This window comes from Polyodon spathula, chromosome 14, assembly GCF_017654505.1.
Source record: "Polyodon spathula isolate WHYD16114869_AA chromosome 14, ASM1765450v1, whole genome shotgun sequence".
In the NCBI taxonomy this organism is placed as follows: Eukaryota; Metazoa; Chordata; class Actinopteri; order Acipenseriformes; family Polyodontidae; genus Polyodon; species Polyodon spathula.
This window is the reverse complement of record NC_054547.1, coordinates 30,647,984-30,661,718: the sequence shown is the minus strand read 5'-3', so window position 1 is coordinate 30,661,718 and position 13,735 is coordinate 30,647,984. Positions and strand designations below refer to the sequence as shown.

Sequence of the window (13,735 nt, the reverse complement as noted above, 5' to 3'; positions counted from 1 at the left end):
ATTTTGAGGTTCATCTCAGACTTTCTTGCTTTCCTTGTTCTGTACAATTTCATCATCCCCATCTCGCTGTATGTAACTGTGGAGATGCAGAAATTCCTTGGCTCATTTTTCATTGGCTGGGATCTTGATCTGTACCATGAGGAGACTGACCAGAAGGCACAAGTGAATACCTCTGACCTAAATGAAGAACTGGGACAGGTATGTTAGTATATTGAAATGTACATGCACTTATTTTAAAAATATAACAGACTGCATGTGAAAAAAAAGGGGAGTTGAACATAGTTTGTTTTTGGTGGTGTATGTTAATCAAGAAATTCAACAAAGTATTATAAACAAGTAACATTTTCTCCATTGTTAGAACTTTTTTTTTTAATTAATTTTTTTTTACATTTGTTTTGGTTAAATTACTAAATATATATTTTATTTGAATATTTTAATGTTACCTGTCTAAATTCTATGTTTTAGGTGGAATACGTGTTTACTGATAAGACCGGGACCTTAACAGAGAACGAAATGCAGTTTCGTGAATGCTCCATTAATGGCATTAAATACCATGAGTTCAATGGCAAATTGGTCCCAGAAGGAATGACAGATGATTATCCTGATGGATATTTACCAAGACTGGTAATTTACCCTTTTTTCATAGCATGTCCTTTAATTGAGAAAGTACAAAAAGAAAAACTCTACAATCAACAAAAAGAAAAACTCTACAATCGACATTAGTATATAAGACTGTACAAAACAGATAACGTACAAGATTTCTCTAATTAAACATTCAGATGCTGTACCTTATATGGTCCTGTTTATCTTTTTTAACATGCAGAGTGGAGAGGAAGAGCTCTTCCTGAAGGCAGTCTCACTTTGTCACACAGTGCAGATCAGCTATGATCAAACAGACGGCCTACAGGACAGTTTCAGGCATGCCAATGGTATATCATCCCAGATGGAATACTATGCCTCCTCACCAGATGAGAAAGCTTTAGTGGAGGCTACAAAAAGGTGAGAAGCTGTAACTGCTTTGTAGTTCAGAATCCTGTGGAACTACCTGTTTTGAATGTCAAAATTGATATAGTGGCTGGGTTATATCATAAAGTTCCAGGACACTTTAGGGTCATGAAAAGTCAGTGAAATTTGTGCCTTTTTACTTCAATTTGTTCTCAGGAATATAAGTAGTTTATAATCACGTTATTTTACCTGGTTTTCTTTGTGTTTGTGTGTAGTTAGTTTGATTTTAGTATCCTAGCTTTCCACGCTGATCTTGTTCGGTCAGATGTAATTTGCTTTTACATTTAAGAATAAATAAGTAGTTTTGAAATATCTACTGTTATATGAAATACTAGGGTTTTTTTAAATCTTTTTTGTGGTTTAGGAGTCTGCTTGTGAAAGGAAACAGCTATGAAGTACACTACAATTGAGTGTTATACTTGTTAAGGGTTATATTGATTTAGAAAACAGTATTTTAAATTAAATTGTTGAGACATCAGTGGTGAGAATTCCCTATAGAAACATTTTAAAGTTCAAAATGCTCTTCTATTAACCAGACCACTAGAAGCCTTTCTCAATATTTAGCCCTACATGAAGTGCAATATATAAATGTTTGTTTCCTGCAAAAGTATTTTAATCTAATTAGTGAGTGATGAATAAACAAACTGATTTCACAGCGTACACAAGAGCCTATCATCAGTGTCAAGGTGCAGCACTGAATAGATCCCTAATATTTCATTTTTAACCTCATGCATGAGTTGAGCAGAGAAACAAAACCCTAAAGGAAGAGGACCCTGTACTCCTGCACTGACACTTCTCCAAAGTTTTCAGCTTGGTCCATCACTAACTAGATCAAATTAAAGTTAAAAACATTTGAAGTCATCATTTCCTAATTTTGTTTACTAGGAATACGTGCTTTCATTGAAGTATAACATGATCTGAAAAGTCTACGTCATTGGAAAGGGCGTGACCTTTTGTTACAAAACTGTACCACGTGCCTCCCTGCTCAGGAATAGAAAAATACAATTTTCTGACTCCCCAATTGATCTTGAACTTGCATTATTTTTAATTGATGAGCTGTTCAAATTGTTTCTGGTCATGGGTCAGTTTGTGTACAGAGGGGCTGTTTGGGTTGATAATATAAATAACACAGCCTGCTCTCATCAATCTTGCAGTCATTTAAATGTTATAAGACAAAAATAAAACTGCATGTTTAGTTTTATGTTTTATTTTGGCCTTGTTGTACTCTGCTACTAATGATTTGTATCATGGAGCTTAGATTGTACAGGTAAAATTGTCACAGAAAATGTTGACTGTTGGTTGGTAAACCTGTGTTTTTAATTTTGGTGATTTAAGCATATGACCTCCATGTAATTTGAACCCTGTTAACATGTTATGCAATCTGACTAAATCTTTCTGTTACGCTTCAATAAGTACATTCTGGTTTTGTTAATTTAGACTTGGAGGAAAGATGAATAAATTAGCATTTTCTGAAGCTTTAATTATTCTTCATTGTTACAGGATTGGTGTAACCTTCGCAGGGAGCAATGGGGAAAATATAGAAATTAAAACATTCGGAAGATCAGAGAAGTAAGCTCCTTTTCTGTGTTTAAACTGTGAAATTTGAATTTTCTGCTTTTTTTTTTTTTTTTTTCCTTATAAACACGGATTCTGATTGTGTTTACTATCACATTATATAAATATAAATGGTATTGGAGTATGTCTAGATCAAATAAGCCTGTATCAAAAAATTCAGTATCGTAATTCAGTATTACGATACTGAATTTTGTTTGTAGAATGCTTTACTTTTCCTTAAATGTTATGGAAATGTAAGCTTTTTTATTTTTATTTTTATTTATTTATTTATTTTGTGTGTTAAAATATCTGGTGGTTTTATGCATTTAGTAACAATTTTTGAGCTATGAAATGAAATAAAAATTTAAAAAATACAAATTAAAGCCAGTTCTTAACACAAACACTTATTTGTTAATGTTTCTATCTGTAGTTGTTTTTAGCGGAACCACAAATGCTTATACAACGCAACATTTGTTTTCTAGGTATAAACTGCTACATGTTTTAGAGTTTGATGCAAATAGAAGAAGAATGAGTGTTATTTTACAAACACCATCGGGTATGTGCATCCAAGATTTCTTTGGGATCTGTAGCCTCCTGTTAGTTTTTTTTCTCATTTTTTTAAATCTATTTTATTGATGTATTTTTATAGGAGAAAAGGTGCTGTTCACTAAAGGAGCAGAGTCTTCGATTCTTCCATTCACCCGAAGTGGAGAAATAGAAAAAACAAGGGTCCACGTAGATGAGTTTGCTTTAGTAAGTAAAATACCTTTTCAACGTTACGGTATTGTACATTTTTTCCAGTTTCTGTGTAGAAGCTGATTTGAGGGTGTGCAGTCAAGGCTATTCCACTATGTTGTTCTGTTTTCTATTTAATTGAACACAGAAAGGACTGAGGACTCTTGTGGTAGCCTGTAGACACTTCACCCCTGAAGAATATCAAGAGGTGGACCGGCGCCTCCACGAGGCCAGGACTGCACTGCAACAGAGAGAGGAGCGCCTAGCTGAGGTCTTCAGCTTCATTGAAAAAGACCTGGCGCTCCTGGGAGCCACTGGAGTGGAAGACAAGTATGTGTTAATCGCAGCTTAACTAATTCAATAAATGTTTTTAAAAAAGATCATATATGCACACATTCTGAATTTCTTTGGAACATACTGTCCTGTAAGCGGGTGCACATCATAGCAGTATTGTATAGTGTTAACATTTGATTTAGTGGTTTAATAGTAGATATAATTGATTATCTTTAACTGCATTTAGAGTAGTGTATATATTGGTGTTGAGTGTCTCTGAGAGTCTTCTGATTTTACATTTTAGATGTGAATGATATTTTATAATGTGTTTTTCAGGTTACAAGAGAAAGTCCAGGAGACAATTGAATCCCTCAGACTGGCTGGAATTAAAGTGTGGGTGCTAACAGGAGACAAGCATGAAACTGCAGTCAGTGTTAGTTTGTCCTGTGGACATTTTCACAGAACGATAAATATCTTGGAACTTGTACAGCAGAAATCTGACAATGAATGTGCAGAACAGCTGAGAAAACTTGCCAGAAGGTAATTGTATTCTTGTGGAGCTAAACATACTTTTGAAGCAGTTTTTCTTTTAAACAATTATTTTTTTTTTATTTTTTTTTTGTAGTTTATTTATAGATTGTGGCCAGAGAGTTATAACAAAGGTCCATGTCCCCTTTGCATATATGTTTGCATTTACTATAAGCTTTGCAGCATTCCACTGCGTTGCAAATTCAGCAAACAAGTTGGTATGTCTAGTATTATTTTTTTTTAAATACATGCCTTTTGAATTTGTCAAAGATAAAAAAATTCTGAAATTCTGAACTAGGTATGTATTTTAGCTTTTGTAATATGCTGTGTAGAGCTTGTGCAGGCACGGGCTCCTCTCTCAAAATAGTAGGTTGACCTGTTGCTTGAAACAGTAGTGGGCACTTTCTTCATTTGACCAGTAAAGAGTTTATTGTATAATTTAAGAAGTACAGGAGTTCTGAAACTGATCTGTCACTGACCTCCTGTTTAGAATTAAAGAGGACCATGTGGTCCAGCATGGCCTGGTTGTTGATGGAGCCAGCCTTTCTCTAGCACTCAGGGAGCATGAGAAATTGTTTATGGATGTCTGCAGAAACTGCTCAGCCGTGCTTTGTTGTCGCATGGCACCCTTGCAGAAAGCAAAAGTAAGTCAAAAACAACATATAAAATATTTCTGTATGGTATTTTTTAAGTTTGTCAAGTTATGAGGATATGTATTTGTGCAGCAGCTGAACTAAAACATGTTTGAACAAATAGGTGGTACGACTGATAAAGACTTCTCCAGAGAAGCCCATCACATTGGCTATTGGCGATGGAGCCAATGATGTTAGTATGATTCAGGAGGCCCATGTGGGTATAGGTCAGTATTTCGCACTATATCATTTACATTTTTAGCTACATTTACTTTAGCAAAGAAAAACTAAACGAATGGATATTATGAGGACCCTTGTCCTTTTGTTAATGAATCTATAATGGTGAATACACCTGTTAACGTATATTTATGTAATGTACAATTGTTTTTACTTAAAATAAATGGCTAATTGATAGTGATACCTAGTGGGTGAGATGGGAATAGATTCACTAAAAGTAAATTACTGTACACCCTTACTATAACGAACCTGTTGAGGTCCAGGCCTTTTGTTCATTATATAGAGGGGTTCGTTATAGCGAAAGGACAATCCAAAATGAACGATACACTGTTGGAGTAAGTTAATGAGATGAGATTGTGAGTAAAAGTAGAATTTCATGTACCTGTTCTCATGTCTGCAGTATTCTGCATTTGCGTTATCCTATTCACTGAAGAATTAAAATGCAGTACAAAAAAAGCACAAATCCCGAACTAAAGCTGAACTTTTATTCAAAATTAATCTGAAATTAACTGTTTCAAAGTGCACCAAATCTTAATCCTGCAAGAATCCCAAACTGAGCTTTTATTCCAAATCAATCCGACATGAAAAGTTAATCAGATCCTCAATGTATTTTTTTTTTTCTTTAATCAATTTTGCTTTGCTGAACAAGCCAAAAAAAAACTATATTCATGAAAGATATATGCCTGCGTTATTGCTTCTTTCAAACGATCAATATAGTTTCCAGCTTTGTTGCAACATAAAATGATTTTCGTTTCGGAGGCATAGTTACACAGCGCATTCTTTTTATTAAGACAAAAGAATTGATTTCACTGCAGAGGTGGCATCCCATGTGTACAGACGAGGATGTTGACAGTGCATGATTATATTATCTTTTTTAAATTTTTTTATGTTAATAAACCCCAGTCCAGGGTAGCCAACCAACAATAGTCGTTTACTTCCCGCAAAGATCGTTCTAGGGTAACCTAAGGGTCGTAACATTGGTCTTAAATTTTTTATATATATTATATATATATATACATACATACATACATACATACATACATACACACACACACACACACATTCTTTACATTGCTAAATTTTAAAATAACCTTATATGGCTAAAATACAATCCACCATTGAATAATATATATGATGTTTTTGTTTTCAGGGATCATGGGTAAAGAGGGAAGGCAAGCTGTCAGAAACAGTGACTATGCAATTGCAAGATTTAGATTCCTCTCAAAGTTACTGCTGGTCCACGGTCACTTCTACTATATTAGAATAGCAAACCTTGTACAGTACTTTTTCTACAAGGTAGGTTGAGAGCGTTTTCTAAAACAATTGTTCTACAAAGTATTTAAAGATTGTATTTTAATGGAATGAATTTGAACAATGCACTATTTTTAATTAGGTGTCCTTTTATTAATTAATTTGCCTAGAAATTAAATATTTTACAGTTTTAGGCAGAATTTCCCTCTGTTCTAAATGGCATTTTCTTTTTTTTTAGAATGTGTGTTTTATCACACCCCAGTTTTTATACCAGTTTGTCTGTCTGTTTTCACAGCAGGTAAGTATTATTTAACATTTGTTTGTATTCTTTTATATGTGGGTGTTTTTTCTTTGCAATGCCAGTTGTAAATTGTCTCCCAATGAGGAGGGTATGGTTCAAGCAACTGATGCACTTTCAAGTTTCACAAGATCTAGAAAACCGTTCATCCAACCGCTGATTGAACTTGGTTAGGACGTCATTTGGCACAAGGTATCGAGGGTATCAGAACCTGGGTGGAGAAATCTCCTTGACTATTTGTAGCACTTCCATTTTTACGTGTGCATTTGAGACTACAGTCGTGGTGGAGGATGTGTGTTAATAACATCATTTTTTGTCTAGTAACTACAAACACCCTGATTTACAGTGTGTGGTGTTGGTTTGAATACCAACAACATTACTATGCTGGCATCTAGATATGTATTTTTCTCTCCCTAGACGCTGTATGACAGTGTATACCTTACACTATACAACATCTCTTTCACATCCTTGCCCATTCTGGTGTACAGTCTCTTTGAACAGCTGGTGCATCCCCATGTATTACAAAGCAAACCTGGTCTTTACAGGTAATTTTCCAATAGGTCCTTTTTTTATCTTTTGAGTGAAGGCTTAGTCATATTTATTTCTTTGTCTTTCATGCTGACTCAATTGAAAGAATACAAAGTACATAGGTATTACATAAATCAGGTTAATGAAGGCACTTGACCTCACTTTGCTATCAGACCTCACAATGGCAGAGGTTAAAGTGTTAATTTGAATGCACATGATATAAAATGCCTTTTTAAAAGGGCAGGTGAGAAGGAAGACACAAACGTATTAATTGCTTAGAACAGCATTTTGCTTGACACCAGAACTGATCGTATGGTATTCTAGACCATGCTTGTGTTTTAATATATTGTATTTGTACTTACACTTCTAAAGAACTATTTTTTTTTAGTTAAAGTTCTGACTTGACCATATTAAATACATGATAACCTCTTTTTTCCCCTTTTCTAATCCCACAGAGATATAAGCAAAAATTCCCTCTTGTCTTTCAAATCCTTTTTGTATTGGACATTACTAGGATTCTCCCACGCCTTGGTGTTCTTTTTTGGTTCGTATCTTTTAATGGGAGAAGACACATCATTAATGGGAACTGGAAAGGTAGAGACTTTAAGTTTACTTTGGATATTTTTTGCATGTTTTTTTTTGCATTTATCTCTGATACAGACTAGGATTTTATACTGAGCATCTTATTAGGTTTAATGTTTAATTATAAAAAGATCCAACCGGAACTTCAATAAATAAGTTTGTGAAGTTACCTTAAATTGTAATCAGAAATATAAGATGGGAAACTGTAACTATAATAAACTAATAAATCACATGCGGTATATATACTGCATGACTTTTTTTTTTTTTTTAAGTGTGTTTGTAGTCAATTTGCAATGTAGGGTTTGCTGAATATGGTTTAAATGCAATGAATCTCAAGGTAATCAACTCAACAGAAGGACATTTTTGAAACCCTTAAGTGGTGCTCTGTGTAGTCAGAGATTGTCTTTTGCTTCAGGTGTATGGGCAGAAACACTGAGAGATCCACTCTTGTCAACATCCCCAACTCTTCAGAGTCAAAAGTTGTATTCTTGTTAAATTTGGGAAAGGGGGTACGACCAGTATTGGGTTTTTGACAACAGTGAATCTCGAACATATTATACAATCTAACGCATTCACCGTTTTTTTTTTTTTTTTTTTGTTTTTTTGTTTTTTGGTTCTTCAACATTTTCGTTTCCTCTTTCCTGCTGTGCATGTGTTCAGATTTTGAAAGCTAGCAGACAGCTGGTAAGAGTTGAATGTATTAGATATATCTGGCGTTATATTCACTTGATTATTCTATTTTATGCAGATATTAATCAACTTTTTATAGATAGTTAATGTTGAGGCTTTTTATTGATTTCATCCTGTATGATCAGTCAACCATTTGTCTTGTTTGCATGTAGTGTTTTTCAATCTGCTCTTCACATGACCTAAATTGTTTATTTCTAAAAAGCAAGGCATAACTTCTGTGTTTTGTATCGCTTACTAATAAATGGCGTGTCTGCACAATGTATGTCCTAGATAGTAGTAGTACTGAACAGTTTTGGGTTGCAACCTTTGTATATAACATGCACCTCTGGTATAGAGTTCTACACTTGCAAAGACACCACATTAGGCTAAAGTATGCTACACATTTTGTACAGTACAATACCAGCATCCTGCATATACAGTAACACTCAGAAATGCATATACAATATGTGCCTATTAAACAACTTCAGGTAGAAGCAACAAATACTGAAAGAGCCTGGCAAGTAGTTATGTACAATCAGTAAACTAGTACTAGTATCTTTTTCTATGTTTTAAAACCTTTGTTTTTCATATTTAGATGTTTGGCAACTGGACGTTTGGAACTTTGGTTTTCACAGTTATGTTCATTACGGTAACATTAAAGGTAATTTGCTGAATTTTGTTCCTACGTGCTGAAACTACTTTTAAATTTTTTGCTTTTTATATTATGTTTTCATTTATATTTTACATGTATCGTCGTATTTTAAGGAATGGGTGAGTTGTAACAGCTGGTTGTCACGTGCGTCAACATTGTATTAGCTGCCAGCATCTGCTGTTTATCAGCTTTTGTTATTCACATTCAATATCCTGTGTTTTACATTTTATAGAACAGTTCCTTTAAAGTAAGCATGTTTGCATCCTTAAAAAGCCCCCCCCTTTTTAAATGTCTCTGTATGTCTAGAATATATTGGCATGTGGTAAAAACAAATAAATACAATATTTGGAAAATAGATAAATCTGGTGGTGGTTTTGTTTTGTTTTTTTGTTTTTTTTACAGCTGGCTCTAGAGACACATTTCTGGACGTGGATGAACCACTTTGTGACATGGGGTTCCTTAGCATTTTACTTCATATTCTCCTTATTTTATGGAGGAATCATTTGGTAAGTTGTCCCTGCTACATGATTTGACTTGTACTGTAGAATTTAAATTCTAAGTGATGGCAAAGAATAAAAGTTAAAATATCATTTATTTACAGTATATGTGTAAATGTGTTTTAGCCTCAAGTAGCTGTGTAAGTGTTACATTATTTAAATGTACATAGACATGTAAAATAAGATGGTCTATTTACTTACGACAAGTTGGCAATTACAGTAAACAGTAATGTTAAAGGCTACTCTTGTAGTGTAACAGTTTTTCCTGTGTTTTCTGTCCTAGGCCCTTTTTGCACACACAGGACATGTATTTTGTCTTTGTTCAGTTGCTCTCCAGTGGTTCAGCTTGGTTTGCCATTATCATCATAGTCATTATCTGCCTTTTCCCTGATGTCATAAAGAAGGTTTTATACAGACATGTTCAACCAATGAACACCCAGAAAGCACAGGTAAGTCACTGCCGGACTTTCCTATACACATCAGCAATCTAGAATGCAAATATTAGAACAATTTCTTCATTCTTTAAAAGTAATTTATTTAAAAAATAAAACTTTCTGTTGATGCATATTTCTTTTTTAAACAAAGATAGATATTAAGCATTCCTTGCTTCTAAAATAAAGCTATAAAAATAACTAAGAATGACAAAATCTTTGTATTTTTGCTGTGATTTTCTGCTTGTGTATTTTGTATATGTATTCTTTTTAAGCTAGAGAAATTGTTCTTTCATCGTGGTTCTCCAAAGTACATTGAGTTGCAGATTGCACCGAACTGTAAGCATGCAGACACTACTCATATTTTGAAGCATGGCCTAGCATGATCTAATATGCAGCTATGGCAGTATGCATGTTTACACAGACACCTGCCTAGTTGTTTCTCTTACTGGTAAACTGTGCAGGCACAGATTCAGTGTCGTCATTAATATCTCGTTATCTAGCTATGCTGTGTGATCTACAAAAATGTGAATTATGATCGCCTGTCGGTTTAGAAAAATATGTGTTTTGCAATGAAAAGTTAGGTTTATCTTAGTCGGAAAAATATGTTAATCTATTTAACAAGATTAACCAAGATTGATTCAATGGTTTGTGTTCCTTTTTGGTTTTGTATTTAAAGACTGCAAGCATTCACAGTATTAGTTATTATTGAAGGCTTTGTTTATTAAGTACATTGTTTCCAGCTTGAACTGAAAGAAAAAATAGCATTTTGGTAACATATGAATGATAATGTAAAACATTTTATCAGTACTTGTATTCTGCACTGTGGGTGGCCCCTATGGACTGCCTACCTCTTGGTTAGATGTTGGAATAATATTTATATCAACAGGCACTGAACTACAAAGTGCTGGTCCTTTTGAAATGTGTTTGTCCACCATTAAAGTAGATCTTGAACAAAGAACGCTTTGTAGACACATGTTCTTTTGGTTTTAAAACTACAGTGCTGCTAATACCAATTATTAATCTGGGTAAACAACCACTAAAGCTAAAGGATGACAGATTGTTGTTACTCATCACGACAGTCCAAAATACTGAAAAGAACCTCTTGACTGCAACTTTAATCTCAATGACGGCTCTGAATTCCAGGCCTTGTTTACGTAGAAAGCTATTGGATTGATCCCAAGTGCTATAAATAGTTTGTGTAGCAGACCAGTACGACCTATGGCAATTAAAAATATTTGCACTCTTTTAGTATTTTGGTTTTTTTAGCAGGCGCCTTTATCCACAGCGACTTAGAGACTAGGGTGTGTGAACTATGCATCAGCTGCAGAGACACTTACAACAACGTCTCACCCGAAAGATGGAGAATAAGGAGGTTAAGTGACTTGCTCAAGGTCATGCAGTGAGTGAGCCAAGATTTGAACTGAGGACCTCCTGGTTACAACCCTTTTTCTTTAATCACCGGACCACACAGTCTCCTATAGCCACTTGTGTTTTTTTTTTTTAAGTTGCATTTATCAAGCTTTCTCAATCATTAATATCAGATTTGTGAGATCTACAGTTCAGCATTAGTGCAAAGTCTACTCTTCTGCCTATACCCTTCAATGAGAAAATAACACTCTAACCTAAACCAAGCCTCTGACATTAGATTGAACTCTTGATCTTTCTAACTACCTAAGTCTATGTTTGTGCCTTGTGTGTAAAATATGTTCTGGTCTCTTTCCTTTACTTACCTGCTTTGTATTCCATCCCTTTTCTGTCCGTTTTGTAGATGTACTCCAACAGAGTTGCTTTAGGGGATGACTTCATCGCTCTGCAGCCGTTGTCCAGGGCCAAGAATCAGCTGGGCATAATTAGGTAGAGTAGGAGAGCCAGTTACTTAACCTTGTGCATGTTGAAGACAAACGAACCAGCATTCAGGGGAGGGAAAGAGAGAGAGAGAGAGAGAGGCGTGAGGTTGTGGAGGGAGCCAGGCTTGATTGCATGTATGCTAAACATGCATCAAACTCTTCACAGTCAGTGACCCTCCAGTGTTTCCCTGCTTGCTAACATATTGGAAACAACAAATTCATTGAGCAGCATGAGCTGACAACTTTTTTTAATCAGCGGCTTTCTAAATGATAGGAATAAATGTGCTTTGTGCATGCTAATTAGGTGCATTTGAATAGGAAGGGCTATTGCCTTTCGAGTATAAAGACAGTGCAACATATTGTATCCATGAAGAAATCTAAACACTAAGTGCATCCAATGCAAAACTAGTGCTTACATTTATTGGTGATAACTCAGATTTAAAAAAATAATCATTGACGACAAAAAAACTGCAGGTAATGAGAATCACAAATCCCATTTTAAAATGAATCATGGGGTAGCCAAAAAAAGAAACGGTAGCAGTAAATATAATCTATGGTGTCTGGACAAGATTTGTGTCTGTTGTAGAACTAAATTCTGGAGGATCTTTAACCATTATGTCCAGCTCACAGGGAATTATGAAAATTATGCTTGATAAATTGTTGCACTTGTAAATTAGTAGCAGCATGCCCCCTAATAAGAGAAAGGCATTAGGAACAGTCAGATGATCCAAATGCAGTGTGCAGAAAGCTCTTACAATACATGTGGCTTTTTTATATCCACAGTGTGGTATCTCCAGAGACTGGAAAATAATGACTAAAATGAAAATGTTTTAAATCCAGTTACATTTTGGACATTATTGGCCAGAATTCTGTCTTTGTTACGTACATACTGTTTGTGTGTATGTATTAACTGTGTTATTAAAATAACATTTCCAAGCTGAACCACCAACTTCCCTTCTGTCTTTCCTATGTGTATGTCTGTATATCCTATAAACTCCAAGTCATTTTTTTTCTGTTTGTTGGTTTTTTTTTTTTTTTTTTTTTACTTTCTGCGAAAGCTGCTTGTGATACTGTTGAGTATGATTTACACATTGCACACAATTTGACAGGCTTTTCTGAATCTGAAGCGCATTTTTAGAAAGAATCTAATTTGGATACCTGGCAGAGAGGATATTGCTGGAGCTTTCTGCACCACTCCTATTGTGGAAGTCGTGATTTTTGAGATTTACTTTTCTGTCCTTCTAGATGGAAGAAGATAAGATTTCAGTCAGCTCAGAATATGACTTTGCTGAAAGCAGGAACAGCGGGGAGGACAATTGGCAACTGCTAGCTGATCCGTCCAGTCAGCAGGGCATTTCTAACGAACCCTAGGTAGTACTCCCACAAAACCATGGACTCCCATCCCATCACCCCTTACTCCCCAACCAGTTTTAAGAAAATAAAAAGATTATATAGACAGACTTTGGGAAAGTCATAAGAATGCTGGCATGTTTGTTGATATGTCTGTATTGTGATCCCTGTGGTCTTTTATTATATCGTTTGTTCTTCAGTACCACATATGTTAAACTGGCTTTCATTTTATTACTCAAGCATTTATATACAACAGCCATTTTACAAATACATCAAATTCCTATTCATTGCATTTAAGCATGAAATTTGATGCCATTACAGAAATGCTCCTAATTTGGTTATCCAGGTCGATTTCAGAAATAATTTACATATTGTGCATGAAAATATTTTTCAGAAGTCATCTGTTTTATAGAATCTTGTGCTTTTTTCCTTTTTTATTGCTGCTTTTTCAGCAAAATCTATTTTAATTGTATTTCTTTTAGTTTTGCAGTCTTGTATTTATATTTCTTTAACTATCGGCTTTCTTTAGCTTTTATTTTCAGAAGCCAGGTCTGCACAGACTAGAGCATTTCCATTCAAATTGTTATTGTCTGAATGGATTGTAATAATACCAGCACAAACACTGTCATTGCTTTTACCCAGTGCTTTAGTTTTACAGCAAAC

The 13,735-nt window shown here is 34.7% G+C and overlaps 1 protein-coding gene across 3 annotated transcripts in view; it reads left to right on the top strand.

Moving 5' to 3' along the window:
• The window catches only part of LOC121326864 (phospholipid-transporting ATPase IF-like), a 35,376-nt gene that overhangs the window by 15,736 nt on the left and 5,905 nt on the right, over positions 1 to 13,735 (top strand). For 2 of the 3 annotated variants that reach the window (XM_041270452.1, XM_041270450.1), the window contains exons 12-28: positions 1 to 198; positions 466 to 624; positions 824 to 999; positions 2,506 to 2,574; positions 3,042 to 3,115; positions 3,209 to 3,312; positions 3,443 to 3,624; positions 3,904 to 4,107; positions 4,586 to 4,739; positions 4,852 to 4,954; positions 6,115 to 6,260; positions 6,454 to 6,513; positions 6,931 to 7,058; positions 7,497 to 7,635; positions 8,888 to 8,953; positions 9,347 to 9,450; positions 9,725 to 9,890. In XM_041270452.1, the coding sequence (XP_041126386.1) occupies positions 1 to 198; positions 466 to 624; positions 824 to 999; positions 2,506 to 2,574; positions 3,042 to 3,115; positions 3,209 to 3,312; positions 3,443 to 3,624; positions 3,904 to 4,107; positions 4,586 to 4,739; positions 4,852 to 4,954; positions 6,115 to 6,260; positions 6,454 to 6,513; positions 6,931 to 7,058; positions 7,497 to 7,635; positions 8,888 to 8,953; positions 9,347 to 9,450; positions 9,725 to 9,890 (2,232 nt within the window). Of the gene's footprint in view, positions 199 to 465; positions 625 to 823; positions 1,000 to 2,505; positions 2,575 to 3,041; positions 3,116 to 3,208; positions 3,313 to 3,442; positions 3,625 to 3,903; positions 4,108 to 4,585; positions 4,740 to 4,851; positions 4,955 to 6,114; positions 6,261 to 6,453; positions 6,514 to 6,930; positions 7,059 to 7,496; positions 7,636 to 8,887; positions 8,954 to 9,346; positions 9,451 to 9,724; positions 9,891 to 12,967; positions 13,094 to 13,735 lie in introns of all 3 variants that reach the window. The other variant, XM_041270451.1, reaches the window with a different exon arrangement.